The sequence below is a fragment of the Cinclus cinclus genome, chromosome 13 (assembly GCF_963662255.1).
Source record: "Cinclus cinclus chromosome 13, bCinCin1.1, whole genome shotgun sequence".
Taxonomy (NCBI): Eukaryota; Metazoa; Chordata; class Aves; order Passeriformes; family Cinclidae; genus Cinclus; species Cinclus cinclus.
Genome location: NC_085058.1, coordinates 2,813,715 through 2,836,451, shown reverse-complemented (window position 1 = coordinate 2,836,451; position 22,737 = coordinate 2,813,715). Strand labels below are relative to the sequence as shown.

General features: G+C 57.0%; 2 protein-coding genes across 2 annotated transcripts; one reads left to right on the top strand and one right to left on the bottom strand.

Annotated features, from left to right (window-relative positions):
- Positions 1-7,874: 7,874 nt before the first annotated feature.
- On the top strand, positions 7,875-11,825 carry CCDC33 (coiled-coil domain containing 33). Its single transcript, XM_062501692.1, has 10 exons — positions 7,875-7,936; positions 8,018-8,051; positions 10,100-10,289; positions 10,368-10,456; positions 10,531-10,662; positions 10,792-10,855; positions 11,026-11,141; positions 11,262-11,345; positions 11,453-11,542; positions 11,763-11,825. The coding sequence occupies exons 1-10, from the start codon at positions 7,875-7,877 to the stop codon at positions 11,823-11,825; spliced, it is 924 nt and encodes a 307-aa protein (XP_062357676.1).
- A 350-nt stretch (positions 11,826-12,175) lies between these two features.
- On the bottom strand, positions 12,176-17,760 carry LOC134049243 (cholesterol side-chain cleavage enzyme, mitochondrial). Its single transcript, XM_062501526.1, has 9 exons — positions 17,489-17,760; positions 16,501-16,656; positions 15,802-16,001; positions 14,132-14,335; positions 13,880-14,040; positions 13,436-13,602; positions 13,161-13,239; positions 12,442-12,633; positions 12,176-12,298 (listed from the first exon to the last, which is right to left on the bottom strand). The coding sequence occupies exons 1-9, from the start codon at positions 17,758-17,760 to the stop codon at positions 12,176-12,178; spliced, it is 1,554 nt and encodes a 517-aa protein (XP_062357510.1).
- Between the last annotated feature and the right edge of the window lie 4,977 nt (positions 17,761-22,737).

Genomic DNA, 22,737 nt, shown 5'->3' with positions numbered 1-22,737 from the left:
GGGGCAGGGGGACAGGGAGCTGTGAGGGGAGAGAGGTGAAAAATGGGGAGACTGTGAGGATAAAGTGTGGAGCACGGGGAGAGGGAGCTGTGAGGGGAGAGGGAGGGGAAAAATGAGGAGAAAAGATGGGAGAAGGTGCTGGAAGGGGAGAGGGTTCTGTGAGGAGAGAGGGATGAGAGGGGAGAGAGGGAGGTGAAAAAGGGGGAGGGGGGAGGAAAAAAGGGTGAAACGGGGACAGGGAGCTGTGAGGGGAGAGGGATGCAGAGCATGAGGATGGAAAGGAGGATGAAGATGAAGATGAAGATGAGGATGAAGATGAAGATGAAGATGAAGATGAAGATGAAGATGAAGATGAAGATGAAGATGAAGATGAAGATGAAGATGAGGATGAAGATGAGGATGAGGATGAGGATGAGGAGGATCTGAAGGGAGATGGAGCCGAGCGAGGCTCGGCCGCGCTTCCAGCCCCACCTAGCGTCCGTCAGCACCGGGAAAGGCTCATCCCGAATTCCCGGGAGCGGCTCATCCCGAATTCCCGGGAAAGCCTCATCCTGCATTCCCGGGAAAGGCTCATCCCAAAATTCCCGGGAGCGGCTCATCCCGAATTCCTGGGAACGGCTCATCCTGAATTCCCGGGAACTGCTTATCCCGAATTCCCGGGAATGGCTCATCCTGCATTCCCGGGAAAGGCTCATCCCAAAATTCCCGGGAACTGCTTATCCCGAATTCCCGGGAAAGCCTCATCCCGAATTCCCGGGAAAGCCTCATCCTGCATTCCCGGGAACGGCTCATCCCGAATTCCTGGGAACGGCTCATCCCGAATTCCCGGGAAAGCCTCATCCTGCATTCCCGGGAATGGCTCATCCCGAATTCCCGGGAGCGGCTCATCCCGAAATTCCCGAGAGTGTCTCATCCCGAATTCCTGGGAACGGCTCATCCCAAAATTCCCGGGAGCGGCTCATCCCGAATTCCTGGGAACGGCTCATCCCGAATTCCCGGGAAAGCCTCATCCCGAATATTCCCGGGAAAGACTCATCCCGAAATTCCTGGGAAAGGCTCATCCCAACTTCCCGGGAATCATCGCTTTGGGATCGGGATGCACCCCCGGGTGTCCCCCGATTAATTAAAACCTCCCGTTAATGATCCCAAGAGGAATTTTGGGGTGATCCAGGAGCCTCGGTTTCATCCCAGGAGGAATTCTGGATTTTTGAGGGATTTGGGGATAATCCTCTCCTTATGGGGCTGTTCCACCTCCCATCGGCACTGGGGGGGGGTTTGGGGAATATTTTGGGGGAAAATTTTTTAATTTTGTGGGGGAATTTTTAGGGATATCTTGGAGATTTTTGGGGGGGATATTTCCCCCCTGGTTTATCCCAAAACACAGATAAGGATAAAGGGTTTTCCCTTTTATTCCTCCTTTCCTTTTATTCTTTTCCCCTTTTTTCTTCCTTCCCTTTTATTTTCTTCGTTCCTTTCCTTTTTTCCTTCTTTCCTCTTTTTTCTTTCCTTTTTTCTTCTTTCCTTTCATTTTTTTTCCTTCTTTCCTCTTTTCTTCCCTTTTTTCTCCCTTCATTTCTTCTTCTTTTTTCCTTTTTTCCTTTCCTTTCCTTTCCTTTCCTTTCCTTTCCTTTCCTTTCCTTTCCTTTCCTTTCCTTTCCTTTCCTTTCCTTTCCTTTCCTTTCCTTTCCTTTCCTTTCCTTTCCTTGCCTTTCCTTTCCTTTCCTTTCCTTTCCTTTCCTTTCCTTTTCTCTTTTCCTTTCTTTTTCTCTTTTCCTTTCCTTTCTTTTTATCTTTTTCTTTCTTTTTCTCTTTTCCTTTCCTTTCTTTTTATCTTTTTCTTTCTTTTTCTCTTTTCCTTTCCTTTCTTTTTCTCTTTTTCTTTCTTTTTCTCTTTTCCTTTCCTTTCTTTTTCTCTTTTTCTTTCTTTTTCTCTTTTCCTTTCCTTTCTTTTTCTCTTTTTCTTTCTTTTTCTCTTTTCCTTTCCTTTCTTTTTCTCTTTTCCTTTCCTTTTTTCCCCTTTCCTTTCATTTTCCCGACTTTCTTTGAGGAAAACTCCGCAGCAGCGACTCGCAGAGGCTCTCCCGTTCCTCGAGCCTTATCTCGGGAGCACAGAAGGGATGGGGGAGCATTCCCGGCGAATTCCAGAGGCTCTCAGATCCCAGAAATCCGCGCTATCAGCAACCCCCGCCTCATTCCCGAGCTCTCAATTAACCCCTGATCCAATTAACTCCCGCCTGGAATTGCGATAAGAGAGTTCAGCCCGGGTTCCATCAGATAAAAAAGGGTGAGGGGAGAAACCGAGAGAAAAAAAAAATTATTTTTTTTTTCTTTTTTATTTTTTTTTTTCCCTCCCGGGAATTAGTGTTCTGCGGGAAAACGCCGGGATTTTAGGGGTGGAAGGGGAAAAAACGGCGTTTTCCCCACGTTTTATTCGAGTTTTTTCCCCGTTTTTCCAAGATTTCTCCCTGTTTTTTTGCCATATTTCCCCCTCGTTTCTAAGCCAAACTTTTCACCTCATTTTCCCTAATTTTTCCCCTACATTTTCTCCCATTCCCCTCCCTCGTTTCCCCACATTTTCCCTCATTAATCCTCCCATTTTCCCTACATTTTCCATCCCGTTCCTCCCCATTTTCTCCCCATTCCATCCCGATTCTCCTCCCTCATTTCTCCCCCATATTCCTCCCCCGTTTTCTAAGTATTTTCTCCAATTTTCCCCCACATTTCCCCATTCCCCCTCCTTTTTCCCATTTCCCCCTTCCTCTTTATTTTCTCCCCCGTTTCCTCCTCATTTACTCCCCGATTTTCCCACATTTTTTCCCTCATTCATCCCCCAAATTTTCCAATTTCCCACCATTTTCCCCTCATTCCTCCCCCATTTATTTCACATTTTCACCCCATTTCCCCACATTCCTTCCCAAAATTTTCCCCACATTTTCCTCACATTTTCCTCCCATTCCCCTCTCATTAGCCCCTGCATTTCTCCCACATTTATTCCACATTTCTTCCACATTTTCCACCCATTTCCCATCATTCCCCCCTATCTTCTCCCCATTTTCCCCCCTCATTTCTCCCCCACGTTTCCCATATTTTTCCTCATTTCTTTCCCATTTCCCCCATATTTTTTTCCTCATTTCCCCCCCATTTTTCCCGTATTTTTCCTCTAAATTTTCCCACCATTTCCCCTCAGTTCCAACCCCATTTTCCCCACATTCCTCCCCATTTCCCCCCATATTCCTCCCTTATTTTCCCTATATTTTTCCTCACTTTCCCCCCACATTTTTGCCCCACTTTCACCTCAGTCCTCCCACATTTATTCCATATTTCCCCCCCACATTTCCCCCATTTTTCCTAAATTCCTCCCCATTTCCCACATTTCACCCCCCAATTTCCCCCCATTTTGCTCCTTCATTCCCTCAATTTCCCAGATTTTCTCCTCATTCCTCCCACATTTATTTCACATCTTCACCCAATTTCCCCCCACTTCCCACCCATTTTCCCCCAGATTTTCTCCTCATCCCCCCCCTCATTTTCCCCCTCATCCTCCCCCCATTCCTCCCTCATTTTGTCCCAATTTTCCCCCCCATTTCCCCTCTAATTCCTCCCCCATTTCCCCCACATTTTCCCCCATTTTCCCCTAATTCCTCCCCCATGTATTCCATACTCCCCTCATATTTTCCCTACATTCCTCCCCATTTTTCCCACATTTTCCCTTTAATTTCTCCCCAATTTTCCCTCATTTACCCCCATAATTCCCCCCATTTTCCCAGATTTTCTCCTCATCCCCCCCAATTTCCCCCCCCCCCATTTCCCCAGTTATTTCTCCCCATATTTTTCCTCATTTCCCCCCTCATTTTCCCGGATTCCCCCCCCTCCCCCCATTTCCCCACTCATTTTCCCCACATTTTTTTCCTCATATTTCCCCTCAGTTTTCCCCCCATTTTTTCCCTCATTTCCCCCCTAATTTCTTCCCCATCCCTGTCTGGGGTGTGACAAATCATTCCAGGGATTCCTGGCAGCATCCCAGAATTCCTTCCCACCCCACAAATCACACTTGGATTTCATGGATGAGCGGGATAAATCCATGGATGAGTGTCGAACCTAATTCCTTAATTGTTGGGAAGATGGGATAAGCTGGGATTTACATATCTAAGGGAAAAAAAAAAAGGGGGGGGGGGAAAGCGGATTAAAGGAGATCAGAGAGGGGGAAAAAAAATCCCATTTTTCCCTTTTTTATTTTTTTTTTCCGGTTACAAAAGCTCGTGAGGCCGCCGGGAATTTGCGATGTCTTCATTTGCCTGTGGAGCTCAGATATTCCCATGGGATGAGGGTTGGGATTTGGGGGGGGGGGGGGAGGAAAATGTGAGGAAAATCCGGAAAAAAATGAGGGGGAAATGGGAAAGGAAAATTGAGGAAAATGTGGGGGGGGGCGGGGGGGGAATGGGAGAAAATCCTGGAAAATAGGGAGGAAATGGGGAAGGGGGAAATGGGGGGAAATCTGGGAAAAACAGGGGTGAAATCCAGAAAAATGTGGGAGAAAATGGGAGGAAATCCAGGAATGGGGGGGGGGGGAATGTGAAAAAAAGTGGGGGGAAATGGGGGGAAAACCCTGGAAAAATAGGTGGGAAATGGGAGGAAATCCAGGGAAATGGGGGGGGGGGGGATGTGGAGAAAAAGTGGGGGAAATCTGGATAAAATAGTGAGGGAATGCAGAAGAATGTGGGATAATGTGGGGAAAATAGGGGGGAAATGTGGGAAAAATCCTAGAAAAATGTGGGGGAAATGTGGAAAAATGTAGGGGAAAATCCTGGGAAAATCTAGGGGAAAATAGAGGGGAAATGCTGAAAAATGTGGGGGAAATGAGAGGAAATCCAGGGAAATGGGGAGGGGGATGTGGAAAAAATGGGGGGAAATTGGGGGAAAATCTTGGAAAAATGGGGGGAAATGTGACAAAAAAAAAAAAGGAGGAAAATTCTGGGAAGATCTGGGAAAAAATAGGGTGGGGGATGCGAGAAAATGTGGGGAAAATGGGAAGGGGAGAATGTAGGGAAAATCCTGGAAAATACTGGGGAAATGTGGTAGAAATGTAGGGAAAGTGGGAGGAAATCTGGGAAAAATTGAGGGAAATGTGGAAAAAATGAAGGGAAATGTGGGGGAAATTGTAAAAATTGGGGGGGCATGCAGAAAAATGAGGGAAATGGGAGGAAATTTGGAAAAATGGGGGGGGGTTTAATCCAGAAAAGTGGGGGAATCCAGAAAAATGTGGGGTAAAATTAAGGGGGGGGGGGGTGAATGTGGGGAAATTCCTGGAAAAATGGGGAGAAAATGTGGGGAAATTCCTGGAAAAATGGGGAGAAAATGTGGAAAAAATGAGGGAAATGGGGAGAAGATCTGGGAAAAATGGGGTGGGAATGTGGGAAAAATGGGAAGAAAAGCAGGAAAATGTGGGGAAAACGTTGCTTTTCCTTCTCCATCCCTAAAATATTCCCAAATCCTGAAGGTTTGGGGGCATTTTGGGGCCTCCTCGTGTGGTTTTGAGGTTGATTTCCCATCCCATCTGGAGAGGGATTGATTCCGGCTGCTGGAATGCATCCAAACCTCCAAGGAGCAATTTGTTAAAGAAATATTAGGAATAAAAAAAATAAAAAAAATAAATTAAAAAAATAATAAAAAAAACCCCACACACAACCCTTTGGAATGAGCAAATACGGGAAGCAGCGGGAACGGATGAAAGGATCCAGAGGCAGGGGGAGCTTCAGAGGCTTGGCAAAGATCAGGGGGAAAAAAAAAAAAAGAAAATAAATATGAAAAAAGTGGGATTTCAAAGCTCCGTACGCGGATTCCCGGCCTTTCATCCCGGCCTCCCGCGGGAAGCGGCGGCACGGAGAGCTCCAGGTGGGATTCAGGGAAAGGAGGGAGGGAAAATGATACGGAATTCCCAAAAAAAAAACCCCAAAAAAATAAAAAAAACACCGGAAAATCAACCCCCCCAAACTAGACTGGGATGGGAAGGTGTTGGGGTGCTGCTGGAATTCCCCTGTGTGGGTTTTTGGGATCCCCAGGAATTCTTTCATGTGGATTTTGGGATCACCAGGGAATTCTCCCGCACGGATTTTGGGATCACCTGGCTGCACCTGGAATTCATCCATGTGGATTTTGGGATCACCTGGCTGCACCTGGAATTCATCCATGTGGATTTTGGGATGACCTGGAATTCCCCCATGTAGATTTTGGGATCCCCTGGAATTTTTCCATGTGGATTTTGCAATCCCCTGTTGTCCCTGGAATTTATCCATGTGGATTTTGGGATCACCTGAAATTCTTCCATGTGGATTTTGGGATTCCCCAGGAGTTCCTTTGCGTGGATTTTGGGATCCACTGGAATTCCCCCATTCCCCCACGTGGATTTTGGGTTCCCCTGGGTGCCCCTGGAATTTTTCCATGTGGCTTTTGGGGTCACCTGGGTGTCTCTGGAATTTTTCCATGTTAATTTTGAGATCCCTGGGAACTCCCCCATGTGGATTCTGGAATTCCTTTGTGGGGTTTTTTTTGGAATTACGTGATTTGGGGGATTCCCCGCGTGGGAATTTGTGATCGGAGCCACTCCAGGGAGGAGTTGCCAAGGGGAGGTTCTGTTGTAGCAACAACTCCCGGGAGCCCGGCGCCTCCTAAATCCTTTTTCCAGCAAAAATAAAAACCGGGAAAAGCGGATTTTCCTCCCTCTCCAACCCCCAGGCATGGCCGTGAGTCCCTGGCATTCCCGGGATTCCAGGGAATTATTTGGGAAGGGTTTGTTTGGGATAGTGGGAGCCTGGTAAACCCCGAGGGCAGGGCTGGGATTGAGAATGGAAGAGAGGGGGGTCGGGAACGGGAATGGAGAAATGGGAATGGAATGGGAATGGGAATGGGAATGGGAATGGGAATGGGAATGGGAATGGGATGGGGAATGGGGATGGGAATGGGATTGGGTTTGGGAATGGGACAAATCAGGATCAGGAATGGGACAGGTCGGGAATGGGAATGGGAATGGGAATGGGAATGAGAATGAGATTGGGAATGGGAATGGGAATGGGAATGGGAATGGGATTGGGAATGGGAATGGGAATGGGAATGGGAATGGGAATGGGAATGGGAATGGGAATGGGACAAATCAGGATTGGGAATGGGACAAATCAGGATTGGGAATGGGACAGGTCGGGAATGGGAATGGGACACACCGGGATTGGGAATGGGAATGGCACAGGTTGGGAATGGGAATGGGAATGGCACAGGTTGGAAATGAATGGGAATGGGAATGGCACAGGTTGGAAATTAGTGGGAATGGGAATGGGAATGGGAATGGGATTGGGAATGGGAATGGGAATGGGAATGGGAATGGGAATGGGAATGGGATAAATCAGGATTGGGAATGGGACACACTGAGATTGGGAATGGGAATGGCACAGGTTGGGAATGGGAATGGGAATGGGAATGGGAATGGGAATGGGACAAATCAGGATTGGGAATGGGATAAATCAGGATTGGGAATGGGACACACTGAGATTGGGAATGGGAATGGCACAGGTTGGGAATGGGAATGGGAATGGGAATGGGAATGGGAATGGGACTGGGAATGGGACTGGGAATGGGACTGGGAATGGGACAGGGACACACTGGGATTGGGAATGAGAAATTCTGGGAATGGGAATGGGATTGGGAATGGGAATGGGAATGGGAATGGGAATGGGACACACCGGGATTGGGAATGGAAAACAGGATCAGGAATGGGACAAAGCAGCATGAGGAATGGGACACACTGGGATCGGGAATGGGACATCCTGCCCCTCATGCTGCTCCTGACGCTCCCGGCTCCTCGGTGTCCCCTGTGCCAGGCCGGGATGTCCCTGCCAGCCCCAGATGCCACGGACATTGTCCTGCTGGGACAGGAGCCGTCCCAGAGGTATGGCAACATCCATGGAGGAAGGTTCCATTCCTCCCCGGAATGGTTTCCAGCTCCATCCTTCCCATTTTATCCTGGCAGTTCCCAGGAGAGCGCCGGAGGGCCGCAGGAGCCGGTGAGTGACACGGGGGACACCCGGGGAGGGGACAGCGATGTCTCCAAGGCCACTCTGGCAGGGGACAGCCCCTGGGCCTGGCTGGAGTTTATCTCGGGAATGAAGGAATTTGCGGATTTCCCCATTCCCAGCAGATGTGCAGGAAGGAACGGAGTCTCTGCCTGCTCCTGTCCCCCTTTCCCGGTCCCCAAGGTCCCCTGGGGCTGTCACCCCCCACCACAGCCATTCCCGAGGCCATCCCTGGGTCTGGGAGAGGGGGATCCAGAATAACTCCTCAGGCATTCTTTCCCACCATTGGAATCTCCAGCCACACAGGGGCCAAAAATTCCAGGATAATCCATTGGAAATGTTCATCCCTCTGCTGTTGTTCACCCCACCCCTCTTCTAAAGAGATGGAAAACCCCAAAAAGCCCCGAGTTTGGGGGTGACCCCTAAATTCAGCCCCATATTCCTGGGAGATTCCCACAAGGGCGTGGTAGGGAAAAAAGGGGGAAAGGGGGAGAGTGGAAGTGGGAGGAGAGAAGGTTTGGATGGGTGATGGATGGATGGATGGATGGATGATGGATGGATGGATGGATGATGGATGGATGGATGATGGATGGATGGATGGATGGATGATGGATGGATGGATGATGGATGGATGGATGGATGGATGGATGATGGATGGATGGATGGATGGATGGATGGATGGATGGATGGATGGATGATGGATGGATGATGGATGGATGATGGATGGATGGATGGATGGATGGATGGATGGATGGATGGATGGATGATGGATGGATGATGGATGGATGGATGATGGATGGATGGATGGATGGATGGATGGATGGATGATGGATGGATGGATGGATGGATGGATGGATGATGGATGGATGGATGGATGGATGGATGGATGATGGATGGATGGATGATGGATGGATAATGGATGATGGATGATGGATGATGGATGGATGATGGATGGATGATGGATGGATGGATGATGGATGGATGGATGGATGGATGGATGGATGATGGATGGATGGATGGATGGATGGATGGATGATGGATGGATGGATGGATGGATGGATGATGGATGGATGGATGATGGATGGATAATGGATGATGGATGATGGATGATGGATGGATGATGGATGGATGATGGATGGATGGATGATGGATGGATGGATGGATGGATGGATGATGGATGGATGGATGATGGATGGATGGATGGATGGATGGATGATGGATGGATGGATGATGGATGGATGATGGATGGATGGATGATGGATGGATGGATGGATGGATGATGGATGGATGGATGGATGATGGATGGATGGATGAATGGATGGATGATGGATGGATGGATGGATGATGGATGGATGGATGATGGATGGATGGATGATGGATGGATGGATGGATGATGGATGGATGGATGATGGATGGATGGATGATGGATGGATGATGGATGGATGGATGGATGGATGGATGATGGATGGATGGATGATGGATGGATGATGGATGATGGATGGATGGATGGATGGATGGATGATGGATGGATGGATGGATGGATGGATGGATGATGGATGGATGGATGATGGATGGATGGATGATGGATGGATAATGGATGATGGATGATGGATGATGGATGGATGGATGGATGGATGATGGATGGATGGATGATGGATGGATGGATGGATGGATGGATGGATGGATGATGGATGGATGGATGATGGATGGATGATGGATGGATGGATGGATGGATGGATGATGGATGGATGGATGATGGATGGATGATGGATGATGGATGGATGGATGGATGGATGGATGATGGATGGATGGATGGATGGATGGATGGATGATGGATGGATGGATGATGGATGGATGGATGGATGGATGGATGGATGGATGATGGATGATAAGAAGATGGAGAAGAGGATGGATGGTGACAAGAGCAGGGACAATCTGGACATCCTCCACGGTGTCTGACCCTCACCCTGAGCCAACCCCCAGAGCCAGGGACACATCCCAGTCTGTCCGGCGGTGCCAGGCTCCGCTCTGGGCTTCAGGGGGTTGGCAGCTACCGCCGGGCACTGCAGAGGATGGCGGGGGACCTGCTGTCCCTGCACCGCCGTGTCACCAGCCTGGAGACTGAGAACGGGCACCTGCGGCACAGCCTGGCTCAGCTCCGGGAGCCAGCACGGCTCCACCACGCCGACCTGGATGTCCTGAGCCGGGAGGAGCTGCTGGACAGGCTCGGTGCGTGCTGGACACGGGCAGGGCACGCCGGGCACTGCCACCATGGGTGGGTGACCGGGACGTGGCGTGTCCCTGCAGCCACCTTGGAGAGCGAGCTGGCGGCCGGCATGGCCGAGTCGCGGGCGCTGAGGGACCGCGTGCAGCGGCTGCAGAACGAGCTGATCCGGGTACGGCCGTGGGCACCCGGGGCACCCCGAGGCTCGGGACCCTGCCCAGAATTCCCAGGGGATTTGTCCCGCAGAAAAACGACAGCGAGAAGGAGCTGGTGCTGCTCCAGCGGTGCCACCACCAGCAGCAGGTGACACTGAGGAAGTGCCAGGACAGGGTGGCCAAGGCCAGGGCGCTGGGACAGGTGCTGCGGCAGCAGGAGAAGGTGAGGGAGGGGTTGGAGTGACAAGGACAGATTTGGGGACACCGGGAGCCCCCGTGCCACCTCTATGGGGTGGGCACAGAGGCCTGGCACTGCGCTGGGGACACGGGGACAGCGGTGCCCTCTGCTCAGGTGATCGAGGCCATGGAACGGCTGCTGCGGGACAAGCCAGAAAGGAGCACAGAGAGAGCCACGGGTGGGTGTGGAAGGGACAGAGACACTCAGGGATGTCCCCGACCCTCCCGCGGTGATCCCTGGAAGGGGATCCCTCATTCCCGAGCCCCCGGGCACGGCAGAGGCCGGGGCTCGCTGGAGCCCTGTCCCCACGCCGGGAGGGACACAGGACACGTCCCGCTGTCCCCCCAGGCCACCCCACAGGTGACAGTCTCGGCGGGGACGCGCTGGCGGCACTGCTGGCCGAGAACCGGCGGCTGCGGGAGGAGCTGGCCAGATCCCCCCGGGCCGCTGCTACCTCGGCCCCGGTGAGACCGGGAGGGGACACGGGGCTGGCACCGGGGACAGCTCCCGGAATCAGCGCCGGGCGCGTCTCCCTGGGGGCACTGGAGGTGGGAAGGGGGGCGATCCTAATCCCGCTCCTCCAGGGTGTCCTAGGGGGCACCGAGAAGCTGTGGCTGCTGGCCAGGCTGGAGGAGGCTCAAGCCCGCGGGCGGGTGCTGGAGAAGCAGGTGGACACCCCCCCACCCCCCCCACTCCGTGCTGGGGGGCTCGGGGCAGCTGTGCGCCCCTCCTCCGTGTTTTGGGGTGACCCGGCGTGTTCTGGGGTCTGTCGCAGCTGGAGGATGCGGCCAGGAGGTGGGGCCGGGAGAAGCAGGAGCTGGGGATGCGGCTGCTGGAGCGGGAGCACGGCCTTCCCCTGGCCTCGGTGAGCCCCGGGGGGACGGGGGGGGTGACCCCCGGTGTCCCCCTGCCCACCCCTGAGCCCTCAGGAGCGACGCCCCAGTGACCCCTGCTGTCCACCCCAGAGCCCTCCCCCTGGTCTTGGGAGCGACCCCCAATGTCCCCAGGATCCCCCTGCCCACCCCAGAGAGGGGGGATGGATTATTCCCCCCCCCCAAAAATCCTTCCCCTGTGCCCCCCCCCAGAAGCTGCCAGCGATTCCCGTGCCCCCCCAGAGGCGACCCCCGGCCCTGCCCCCCTTGCCCTGACCCCGCAGAGATGGAGACGCGCAGGGCTGGCACAGAGGAGCTTTTCCATGGATCAGCGGCAGAGCGGACCGGAGGCGCAGCGGAACATTCCAGGGACTCGGGGGTGTTCGGTGTGACCCCGGGCACCCCCAGGGAACCGGAGGGGACCCCCCTTCGACCACCCACCCACCCACCCATGCCGCTCCCTGTGGGGCGGTCCCGCTTTATCTCCCCCTTGGCGTAAGCACAGCCTTGAGCCCAGGCAGGGACGCGGCAGCCAAGGCTGCGGCCCTGAGCGCGTCCCAGCTGTCCCCGAATGCCATCCCGGGGCCGCCGGGAGCTGCGGGGATGTCACCGGGGGAGGGGGTTCCTCACTCCCGGCACTCGAGGGGCCGCAGTGTCAGCTGGATAGGTTTGTCCGGGATCAGGATGAGGTCGAACTTGGTGCCGATTTCCACGGCTCTCATGGTTTCGATCTTGAAGTTCTCCAGGATCTGGGATGGAGGAGGACACAGCGGGTGGGGCCGGGTGGGCTTTGGAGTAAGGAAGGGATGGGGTGACCTTGAAAGGCCCTTCCCAGCCGAGTCATTCCGAGATGACCCCACGCGTGACAGCGGGGACACCGCGGCTCACTCACGTGCATGAGGAAGAGCTGCATCTCCAGCTCGGCGATGCGGCGGCCCAGGCACTGGCGCGGCCCGAAGCCGAAGCTGAGCCCCTGGAAGTGCTTGGGGCCGGCGGCGAGCCAGCGCTGCGGCAGGAACTGCTCCGGCCGTGGGAACACCTCGGGGTCACGGCCCATGGCGTAGAGCCCCACCTGCACCAGCGTCTGCGGGGCACGGATCCGTGGGGCACGGCGGGGCCGGTGACACCGCTGCTCCCCGGGTCCTTGTGCGCCTGTGTCCCCACGTCCACGTGCCCCTGTGTCCTCATGTCTTCATGTTCCCATGTCCTCCTGTCCCCATGTCCTCATGTCCTTGTGTCCCCATATCCCTGTGTCCTCATGTCCTCATGTTCCCATGTTCCCACATACCCATGTCCACGTGTCTTTGTGTCCTCATGTCCTCGTGTTCCTATGTCCCCATGTCCTTATGTCCTTGTGTTCCCATGACCTCGTGTCCCCGTGTCCCCATATCCCCGTGTTCCTGTGTCCCCATGTCCCCATGTCCTTGTGTCCCCACCTGCACCAGCATCTGTAGGCGCACAGATCCGCGGGGCACAGCAGGGACAGTGACACCACTGCTTCCCGTGTCCTTGTGTCCCTGTGTCCTTGTGTCCCCATGTCCTCATATTGCCGCATCCCTCTGTCCCCGTGTCCCCACACTCCCGTGTCCCCACACCCCCGTGTCCCCTCACCCTGGGGGGGATGCGGTAGTCCTGCAGGATGACCTCGTGCGTGGTGTACCTCTGCAGGGTCACGGCCACCGGGTGCAGCCTGCGCGACACGTGCCACCCTCAGGGCAGGGCTTTGGGGGCACAAGGACAGCCCGCCCCGCAGCAGAGCGCTCTCAGCAGGGCAGCTGTGCTCTCTCCCCGAGAGCCTCGTCCTCTTCCTCACTTGAGTGCCTCCTCCTCCTCCTCTTCCTCCTCCTCCATCTCTTCCTCTTCCTCCTCCTCCTCCTCCTCCTCACCTGAGCGTCTCCTTGATGGCAGCCTTGAGCAGCCGTGTGGATTTCAGCATCTTCTCCCTGTCACCACCCGCCTCACGTTTGGCTGCCAGGACCTCGGCTCGCAGCTGCTCCTGCACACTCGGGGCCCGTGCCAGCTCCAGCATGGCCCACTGCAGGGTCATGGATGTCTGGGGAGACAGGGACAGGGCACAGAGCTGCCAGGACCTGCTCAGCACTGCCAGGACCTGTTCAGCACTGCCAGGACCTGTCCAGAGCTGCCAGGACCTGCTCCTGCCCGGCTCAGCCCTGCCAGGACCTGCTCCTTGCCCAGCTAGGTGCTGCCCCATCCGCCCTGCACCAACCGGGACCTTCCCTGCCTCACCAAGATCCAACCCAGGACCAGGACCTTCTACTGCCCCTGCCCCACCCAGCACCAACCAGGACCTTCTCCCCACCGCCCCGTACCGTGTCCACCCCTCCCGCCATCATCTCGGTGACGCTGGCGCGGATGTCATCCAGGGGCAGCTTGTGGCGCAGGATGAGGTTGCACAGGATGCCCATGTACTCCTGGGTGCTCTTGCGCCGCAGCCGCAGGTCCCGGTACACGTTCTGGATGCACTTGTCCGCTGAGGGGACACCGCGGGGACAGACAGCATCAGGACGTGGCCGCCCTCGCGGCGCGACGGCGGAGGTGACGGCGGCGGGGGCGGCGCTGACCCTGGCCGAAGATGGCGTCCCAGGCCTGCACGTGGTCGCGCCAGGTGCGGGTGTTGAGGCGGCGCAGCAGCGCGGGCGGCAGGTACAGCATGGGCGCCGTGGTGTGGAACATGCGCGACACGGCCTCGATGAAGCGCTGAGCCTCGGGCTCCACGAAGTCCTGCAGCAGCCCCAGGCGCTCGCCGTACAGCACGTGGCACACGGCTGGGGACAGTGAGGGACACGGCGCTGGCACCGTCACTGTCATTGTCACCATCCCCGTGATCACAGGGACCAGCCCCAGGCACTCCCAGTGACCCTGAGGGACATGTCCTTGTCCCCAGGGTCACAGAGACCTCCCTGTGCAGCACGTGGCACACGGCTGGGGACAGTGAGGGACACGTCACTGTCCCCATGGCCGCCTCCAGCTTTGCCACGGCCATGGACACCTGGCTTGACCCCCTGCCTGCTCCCGAGGGGTCGCATTTGTCACCAGCTGGTGGCCAGTAAATGACAAAAGCTCGTGGTGTCAACAATGTCCAAGTGCTCCGGGACCGTTTGGGGAGGGGACATCCCACAGAGGGAGGGGACATCCCACAGAGAGAGGGGACATCCCACAGAGAGAGGACATCCCACAAAGAGAGGGGACAACCTACAGGGAGGGGGGACATCCCAAAGAGAGAGGGGACATCCCACAAAGAGAGGGGACATCCCATAAAGAGAGGGGACATCCTTGTGCACTCTCTGTTGGGCTCTGGGGAGAAGCTGGATGGCAGATCCCTGTATGGGATTTTTTGGGGGGGTTTTGGTTTTTTTTTTCTGGGGAGGGGGTTGGGTACCTGGGAGGGGTTTGGGGTTTTTTTGAAGTTTGGGGTTTTTTTGGGGGGGTATTTTAGGGGTTTTGGGGTTTGGGGGGGATTTGGGAGGGGGGGTTGGGGTTTTGGGGGGTTTTTTGGGTTGGTTTTTGGGGGGGGTTGGGGTTTTTTGAGGGAGGTTGGGGTTTTCCTTGGGGGAGTTGAGGTTTTTTGGGGATTTTAGGGTTTTTTGGGAGGGGTTGGAGAGAGTTTTGGGATTTTTTTGGGAGGTTAGGGTTTTTTGTGGGGTTTTGGGGGGGAGTTTTGGGTTTGGAGGGATTTTGGGGGGTTTTGGGGGAGTTTTGGGGTATTGGGGGAATTTTTTGGGGTCTTGGTTTTTTTGGGTTTGGCAGGGTTGGATTTTTGGGGGGGGTTGGGTTTTTTTGAGTTTTGGGGGGTTTTTTTGGTTTCTTGGGGGAAATTTTGGGTTTTGGGGGTGTTGGGGGCTTTTGGGGGCTTTTGGAGATTTTTTGGGAGGTTTTGAGGTTTTTTGGGAGGGAGGTGGGTTTTTTTGAGGTTTGGGGGTTCTTTTGAGGTTTTGGCAGCTTTTTGAGGTTTTTGGTGTTTGTTCAGGTGGGTTTTTTGGGGGGGGTTAGGGGTTTTTGGGGGGTTGGGGGTATTTTTTGCACGTTTGAGAGGGTGGGGTGTTTATGGTGATTTTAAGGTTCTGGGAGTGTTCGGGGTTTTTTTATGTTATGGGAGTTTTTTTGTTTGTTTTCGTTGTTGTTTTTTTTTTTTTGGAGGGGGGGTGGGTAGGGTTGGGATCTCTTTTAGGATTTGGGATTTTTTTTTTTTTTTAAGGTTTGATCTGGGGTTTCGGGGCCCCGTGGCACTCACACTCGAGGGCGAAACGGAACAGCTCGTGGCTGAAATCTCCCGTCCAGCACTCGCGGCCGCTCTGTCGCGCCTGGGCCCGCGCCCGCCGCACGAAATCCTCGCCCACGGCGCTGAGCAGGGGCACGAAGCCCGGGACCACCTCCGGGGCCAGCACCTCCTTGTTGAGCAGCAGCCGGTCCGAGCGCCAGGCCTCGCCTGTCCTGGGGGGGTCACGGGCAAGGGTGGCACCCCTGATGTCCCTGTCACCCGTCAGACGAGCCCCGCGCTGCCGCGGCCAGACCGGATTTGGGGTCCCCACTCACACGACGGGCATCCGGAGCACGGATTTGGGGTCCCCAATCACTTGAGTGGGAGCAGGGGCATGGATTTGGAGTCCCCACTGACTTGAGGGGGAAGAGGAGTCCAGATTTGGGGTCCCAAATCACTTGAAGGGGAACAGGGACATGGATTTGGGGTCCTCAATCACTTGAGGAGAATCAGAAGCACAGATTTGAGTCCCCAGTCACTTGAGGGTGATGGGAGCCCGGATTTGGGGTCCCCAATCACTTGAGGAGTGATGGGAATCCGTATTTGGGGTCCCCACTGGCTTAAGGGGGAACAGGAGCCAGGATTCGGCGTGCCTACCCCCTTGAGGAGGGACAGGAGTGCAGATTTGGGGTCCCCTCTCCCTTGAGGAGGGTTTTTGGGGTCCCCACTCACTTGAGCAGCACCCCGTAGGGTTTGTTGCGGAAGTCACGGTAGGCCACCCACGGGGGGACACTGAAGCGCTCGGGCAGGGTCCCCTCGGCCTGGAAGAGCGTGGCCGCGTCCCCGGGGCTGATGATGTTCACGGTCTCGTACACGCCCAGCTTCTCCCTGGAGGGGGAACCCCAAAATCTGTCAACCCTGTCCCAGGGATGTCCTGTCCCAGGTGTGTCCTGTCCCAAGGTGTGTCCTGTCCCAGGGATGTCCTGTCCCAGTGGTGTCCTGTCCCCAGGGGTGTCCTGTCCCAGGGATGCTGTGGGACCAAACCCCACTCCCTCCCTGCTGCCTTCCACAGCCTGGGGAGGTCAGAGGGGGCAACGGCCTTGGCACCCCAAAATTATCCGAAATTATCCCAAAATTATTCCAAGTTATCCCAAAATTCTGTGTCCACAAGGCGCTGCCACAGAGTCCTGTCCTGTCCCTGGGCGCAGTCCCTGTCCCCTCCCACCCCACAGCCCCTGTCCCCTCTGCCCCTGTGTCCCTGTCCCCTTTCAGGGCACATCTGTCCCCTCCCGTCCCAAATTCCCTGTCCCCTCCCAGGTCTCACAGGACCCGTCCCCTCCCCTCCTCCTCCCGAGGTCGCTGTCCCCTCCCCTCTTGTTGCCCCCGGTGTCCCTAAGGGGACACGAGAGCGGACACAGGGAGGGGACACGGGAGGGGACACGGGGAGAGGACACGGGGAGGGGACACGGGAGGGGACACAGGGAGAGGACACGGGAGGGGACACGGGGAGGGGACACAAGGAGGGGACATGGGCAGGGGGCAGGGCAGGGGACATAGGGAGGGGACGCAGGGAGGGGACACAAGGAGGGGACAAGGGTAGGGAACAGGGCAGTAAACACGGGCAGGGGACACAGGGAGGGGACGCGGGAAGGGGACACGGGTAGCGGGCAGGGCAGGGGACACGGGGAGGGGACATAGGGAGGGGACGCGGACACCTGACCTGTAGATGGGCCCGAAGTGTCGGAATTTGCGGGCCATGATGAGGTGCAGGTTGGTGAGGCCGCCCTCCTGCCAGAAGCGGTACAGGTTGAGCCAGCCCGCTCGCCACTCGCCCGGCACCTGGTCGAATGGCCGGGGAGCCGAGGGGACAGCCGAGGGGACAGCCGAGGGGACAGCCGAGGGGACGACCCCTCCGAGCCGGCGACACTGCGCGGCTGCTGCGCGGGGACATCCCCGCAGGGCTCCGGGCTTGGTGGCGAGGCGGGCGAGCATGGCTCGGTGGCCCGGAGGGACTCGGTGGCCTCGCTCTTATCCCGAGCTCAAGGAGCCGCTCCCGCCCGCCTCCCGGCAGGGACGGCCCCCCGGGACCGAGGGGTGGCCCGGGGTGTCCCCCTCCCGGCCCCTGCCGCAGGTGACTCCGCGTGGCCTTGGCAGAAAGGCGGGATCTGCCCCCAAAGCGATAACAACGCCAGGGTCGGGTCACCCCGGCCGGGGACAGCCTTGGGGGCTCCCAGCCAGGGTCACCTCGGCGGGGGGTGGCCTTGGGGACTCGGTGCCACCGCTGGGGGTGCCTGACGTGGCCTGTCCCCGGGGCGGAGGGGGTGGGGCAGGCCCCGCGTTCCTGGGCTCCGTCCCAGATCCCAAATCCCGAACATCCCCAGGCAGCAGGGAAAGGTTTTTGGGGTGTCCCGAGGCGGAGACGAAGCTGCGGTCCCCGAGGGTGGCGGCAGACAAAGTTCCTTGTCCCCAGGCGCGACAACTCCCGGTCAGCGATGGGGGTGGGGGACAATGGGGACACGGGGCCTCTCTTTGGGGCGTCCCCGGAGCAGGGATGAGCGGCGGGGATGAGCCGGGAATGCCGAGCGGGGCTGGCGGCGGCTGCGACATCGGCGACAAGCACCGGGGGGCGCGCGGGGCCCGCCAGTGCCACCGCACGGGGACAGCGGCGGCTCGAAGCGTGGAGCCTGTCCCCTGCCAGGACACAGAGACTGTCCCGTCCTGTCCCCTCCTGTCCCCTCCTGTCCCCTGCCAGGACACAGAGACTGTCCCGTCCTGTCCCCTCCTGTGCCCTCCTGTCCCCTGCCAGGACACAGAGACTGTCCCTTCCTGTGCCCTCCTGTCCCCTGCCAGGACACAGCGACTGTCCCTTCCTGTGCCCTCCTGTCCCCTGCCAGGACACAGCGACTGTCCCCTCCTGTTCCACGGTCGCTGTCACCTCCTGCCCCGCGGTCCCTGTCCCCTCTCAAGGCCCAGGATCTGTCCCCTGCTGTCCCTGTCCCCCCTGTCCCATGTCGCCATTGCTGTCCCAGCACCAAAGCCCCACCGGAGCAGACTCACACTTTGGGGACACGGTGGCATGGTGTCACCCCTTCCTGTCCCCTGTTCTGTCACCATCCTGGGTGGGACCTTCGGCCTCTCCTCCAGCCACGGACACGGGGTCAGGGCCCACGGGACACGGAGGGAGACACGGCTCCATGCTGAGCCATTGTCCCCACCCCCGATGTCCCTGTGTCACCTCTGCACACCCTTGCAGCGCCTTCCCCAAGTGTGGGGACACGCCAGCACCCCGTGACACCCTGAGGTGTCACCCACTCCCCTCACGGGGTCCGGCCCTTGTCCCCCACCCTGGGAAGTCACAGCCACGAAGGAAACGCGACAGTCGTGTCCCCTGGCCCGGGGACCCGCAGGAAGAGGTCGGAGGTGCCAAGGCACCCACGGCGACACTTCGACACTGTGTCCCCTGCCGTGGTGACAAAAGCGCTGGGATGGAGGCGGCTCCGCCCTCCCCCCAGCTCAGGGGCCGTGCGGGGGATCCGCGTCACCTCTCCCGCGTGGCCTTGTCCCCAGTGCCACCCACGCCGCGCACCAGGACGGTCCCCCCGAAGGGGGGAGGGGGGGGGGGGAAGGTGACACCGACCGCGGGGTTTTTTGTCATCTCTGATGCCAGCGGGTGACACCACGGCCACCCCCTCCCCCCCTCGTAAAGTCACCCCCGGGGGACCCCCAGCTCCAGCGGGACCGCGGTGGGAATGCCGCAGGAATTAGGGCAGGGCGGGGATCTGGGGGGAGCAGCTCGTCCCTGTGGGGTCTCTGCCCCCCCGGAGCCCATGGGGTGGGGCTGGATGTGGGCATGTAGGGAGGGGACAATCAGGGGACATTGTCACCTCCCTGGGGGTGCCCGAATCCGCCTGGGATAAGGGTCTGGAGCTGCTGCTTCACTTCCTGACCCTAAAACTCCAACTCCCTGCCTAGAGCCCTCCCTGCCCTATAGGAAGAACTTACGAACCCCTTTTAGATGGGGCGGGGATTTCTCTCCAGAGGTTCCTGTCGGGGTTTCTATGGGGCAGGGAGGTCTATATGGGGCAGGGGGCTCCTTATAGGGTTTTCTACGGGGCAGAGAGAAAATCCCAGCGGTGAAATCCCACCCTGGACCCCCCCCCCCTCCCCGTGATTCAAAGCGGGGGAAACTACTTTTCGTAATAATTGTGTGGAAAACGAGAACGTTTTGGTTGCAAACGCACCGCGAGCGAGCCTGGAGGGTTTTCCCTGGACCTGGCACAGGTTCATCATCCCCCTCAGCATCCCTCAGGAATTTAGGGATGCTCCAGATCCAGAGGATGGATCGAGGATCAGATCTGATGTGAAGCTGGAACCTGGTTTTTATTCCCCTACTTCGCTAAACTGATTCTCTTTCCACTCGTTTATTGCCAGACTTTAAAGCTGCCGGCATTTTTTGGGAGGGTTTTGGGGTATCCCACCCCGTGGGATGCGTTCTCCAGTCAGGATCACCCCTCGGGGATCTGGGAGTGAGAATGCACGGCTGGAAAGAGCAAAGCCTTGCTAGGAGGAGAAGGAGAAGGAGGAAGAGGAAGAGGAAGAAGAGGCCCGCGTGGGATAATCCCGAGTTTAACTTCCCCCCGGTTTCTCCTAGGCCATCTCATTTCCCCGAAACCGCCACGTTTCCCACTCGGATCCCTCTCCCTGCTCCGCCCACCCCTTGTCCCACCTGGATCCCTCTCGGGTCCCACCTGGAGCCCTCCCTGTGCCAGCCTGGACTCCGGGAAAGCCCAGGGACAGACAGACAGACGGAGAGACACCAGGTTAAACCCCTGGATCCTCGGGAAGAACGGGGAAAGGGCAGCCGACAATCCCTAAAAATAGGGATTTTTAGATCCTCGGTTGGGAAAACCGGCTGGACAGGGGGTGAGGGCAGCCGGGAGTGAGCCGGGAGCATGGGAGGGTTTCAGGCACCCGACCTCGACTCTGGGAATTCCTGGATGGAGCCACAAATGGATTTTAAGGAAAGGCGTGGCTGGGATGCGGCAGCGCCTCTCCGCCCCTGGAATCCCGGCTCTGGTGAATCCGGGGGGATCCCGATCCCAGAGGCTCCTTCTGGGATTCCAGAAGGATCCTTCCCCCACCCCAGCGGGAAAACATTCCCAGAGAGATGCCGTGGGGCCTTCCACCAGCTCGGGAATCTCATCCATGGAAACACGGGATGGTCCTGCATGGCAAATCTTCCTCCTGGAGCTGGGATAGACCCAAAAATGACGCTGGGGGGTGGAAAAAATAAATTCCAGTTATCCTGGTGGATTTTGTTCGAGGTGCGTGGACATGCCGGAAAAAGCCTGGAAAAACTGCCGGAATACCCGAGCTCAAATCCCAGAATAACTCCTGGGACAACGAGGTTAGAGCCGCGGTGACATCGCCCTGAAGCCACAAGAAATCCCAACGCTCCCGGTTTTTTGCTGGTGGGATTTTAGGAAGCAGCCGGGGGGTTGTTTTGGGAATGTGTCCCGGAATCAAACACACCCACGGGGCTCGGGGCGCGCTGCTTTTCTCGGGGAATTCGGCAACAAAAAAAAAGCTCCACGGATTGTCCTGGCTGCTGCTGTTCCAGGGGGGCTGAGCGTCACCTTGGTGTTCTGCTCCCAGGCCTCTTTCCCGGGGTTCGACTGCGAGATTTTGGAGTTTTGGGGTGGAGCTGGGATGGGATCAGCTTGGAGTCCGTGCGCAGCACCCAAAAATTCCCTCCGGGCGCTGGGTTCTTCTGCGCTCCCATCCCGCGGGGCTGCCAAAATTCCCACTCCCGGCTCGGGAATCGCCCGCCCCCGGCTCATTTCCCCCCTTTCCCGCAAGCTGCCGGGAATTCTGTGCCAGGGAAGGATGAAGGCAGGGAAAGGTTCCGCTCTCGGCTGCCAAACCCTCCCCCTCCACTGCGGATCAGGGACCTGCGGGTCCCCTCGGTGCCACCCCCGTGTCCCCAGCGTCGCCCGGGCTCTGAGTCACCGACTTCCCGAGGTGCGGTTCGGGATAAATTCACCCATCCCGAAATATTTCAGTGCGGGAAGAGGCCCGGCAGGAGCAGCAGGGATAGCGGGGCACGGATTTGGATGAACCCCGAGCCGGATCTGCCTTTGCGCCGGGGGCGCTTTGATGGAGGAGTTGTTCTCTCCTGCTTTTGTCGGCACCTTTTAAAATCCGCAATCCCCGTTCCCCGCCTCCCTCCTGCCCTTTTTCTCCACAGCACCGACCATCAGTTCGCTTTCCCCAAAAATTTGGAGCACCACAGGCGGGAGGTGGGGAGATGGTTCCACATCACAAAGACCCCGCGCCCCTCCCCGTCCCCGCCGCTTTTCCCACCCCTCACTTCCCAGGGGTGCTGCTCACACCCTCCTTTGGGTTTTCCAGGGGGAATTCGCTGCAGGAGCAGCAAAACCAGGGCTGAGGAGAACAGGATGTGGAAAAAGGCGAGGGGAGATCCTGACCCCCATCGTTCCCAGTGAGAACCGCGGTGCTCTCCTGCTTTTTTCCACTCTTTATTCCAACCCTCCGCTTTGGTTACAGGTCTGAAAGGGTTGGGGGTGGGTTTTGGTTTTTTTTGGTGGCTGTTGTGGTGGGGTTTTTTGTAACTTTCCTCTCCTGTAATCCACCCCCGCCTGCTGTAATACTATAAAATCTTATGAGACAGTAATGAGCAGTCGATAAATATCTGTTAGTCTCCACAAAGTTAAAGTGCTTTGAGAAGGGGTGTAAGAAGCTCAGTCCTCCACTGGGGACGGGAACATCTCGGGGATGTAGTGCAGTAGGAAGCTCTGGCCCGCTGTCCCTGTGGTGTGGACGAGGCCCCTCGGCCCCTCGGGCTCTCCTGAGCGAGCAGGAGCATTGGAAGCACGGCCAGGGTGTCCCCGGGGTGTCCCCGGGGTGTCCCCTGGGTGTCCCCGCCCGCGGCCGAGCCGTTCCGGGCTG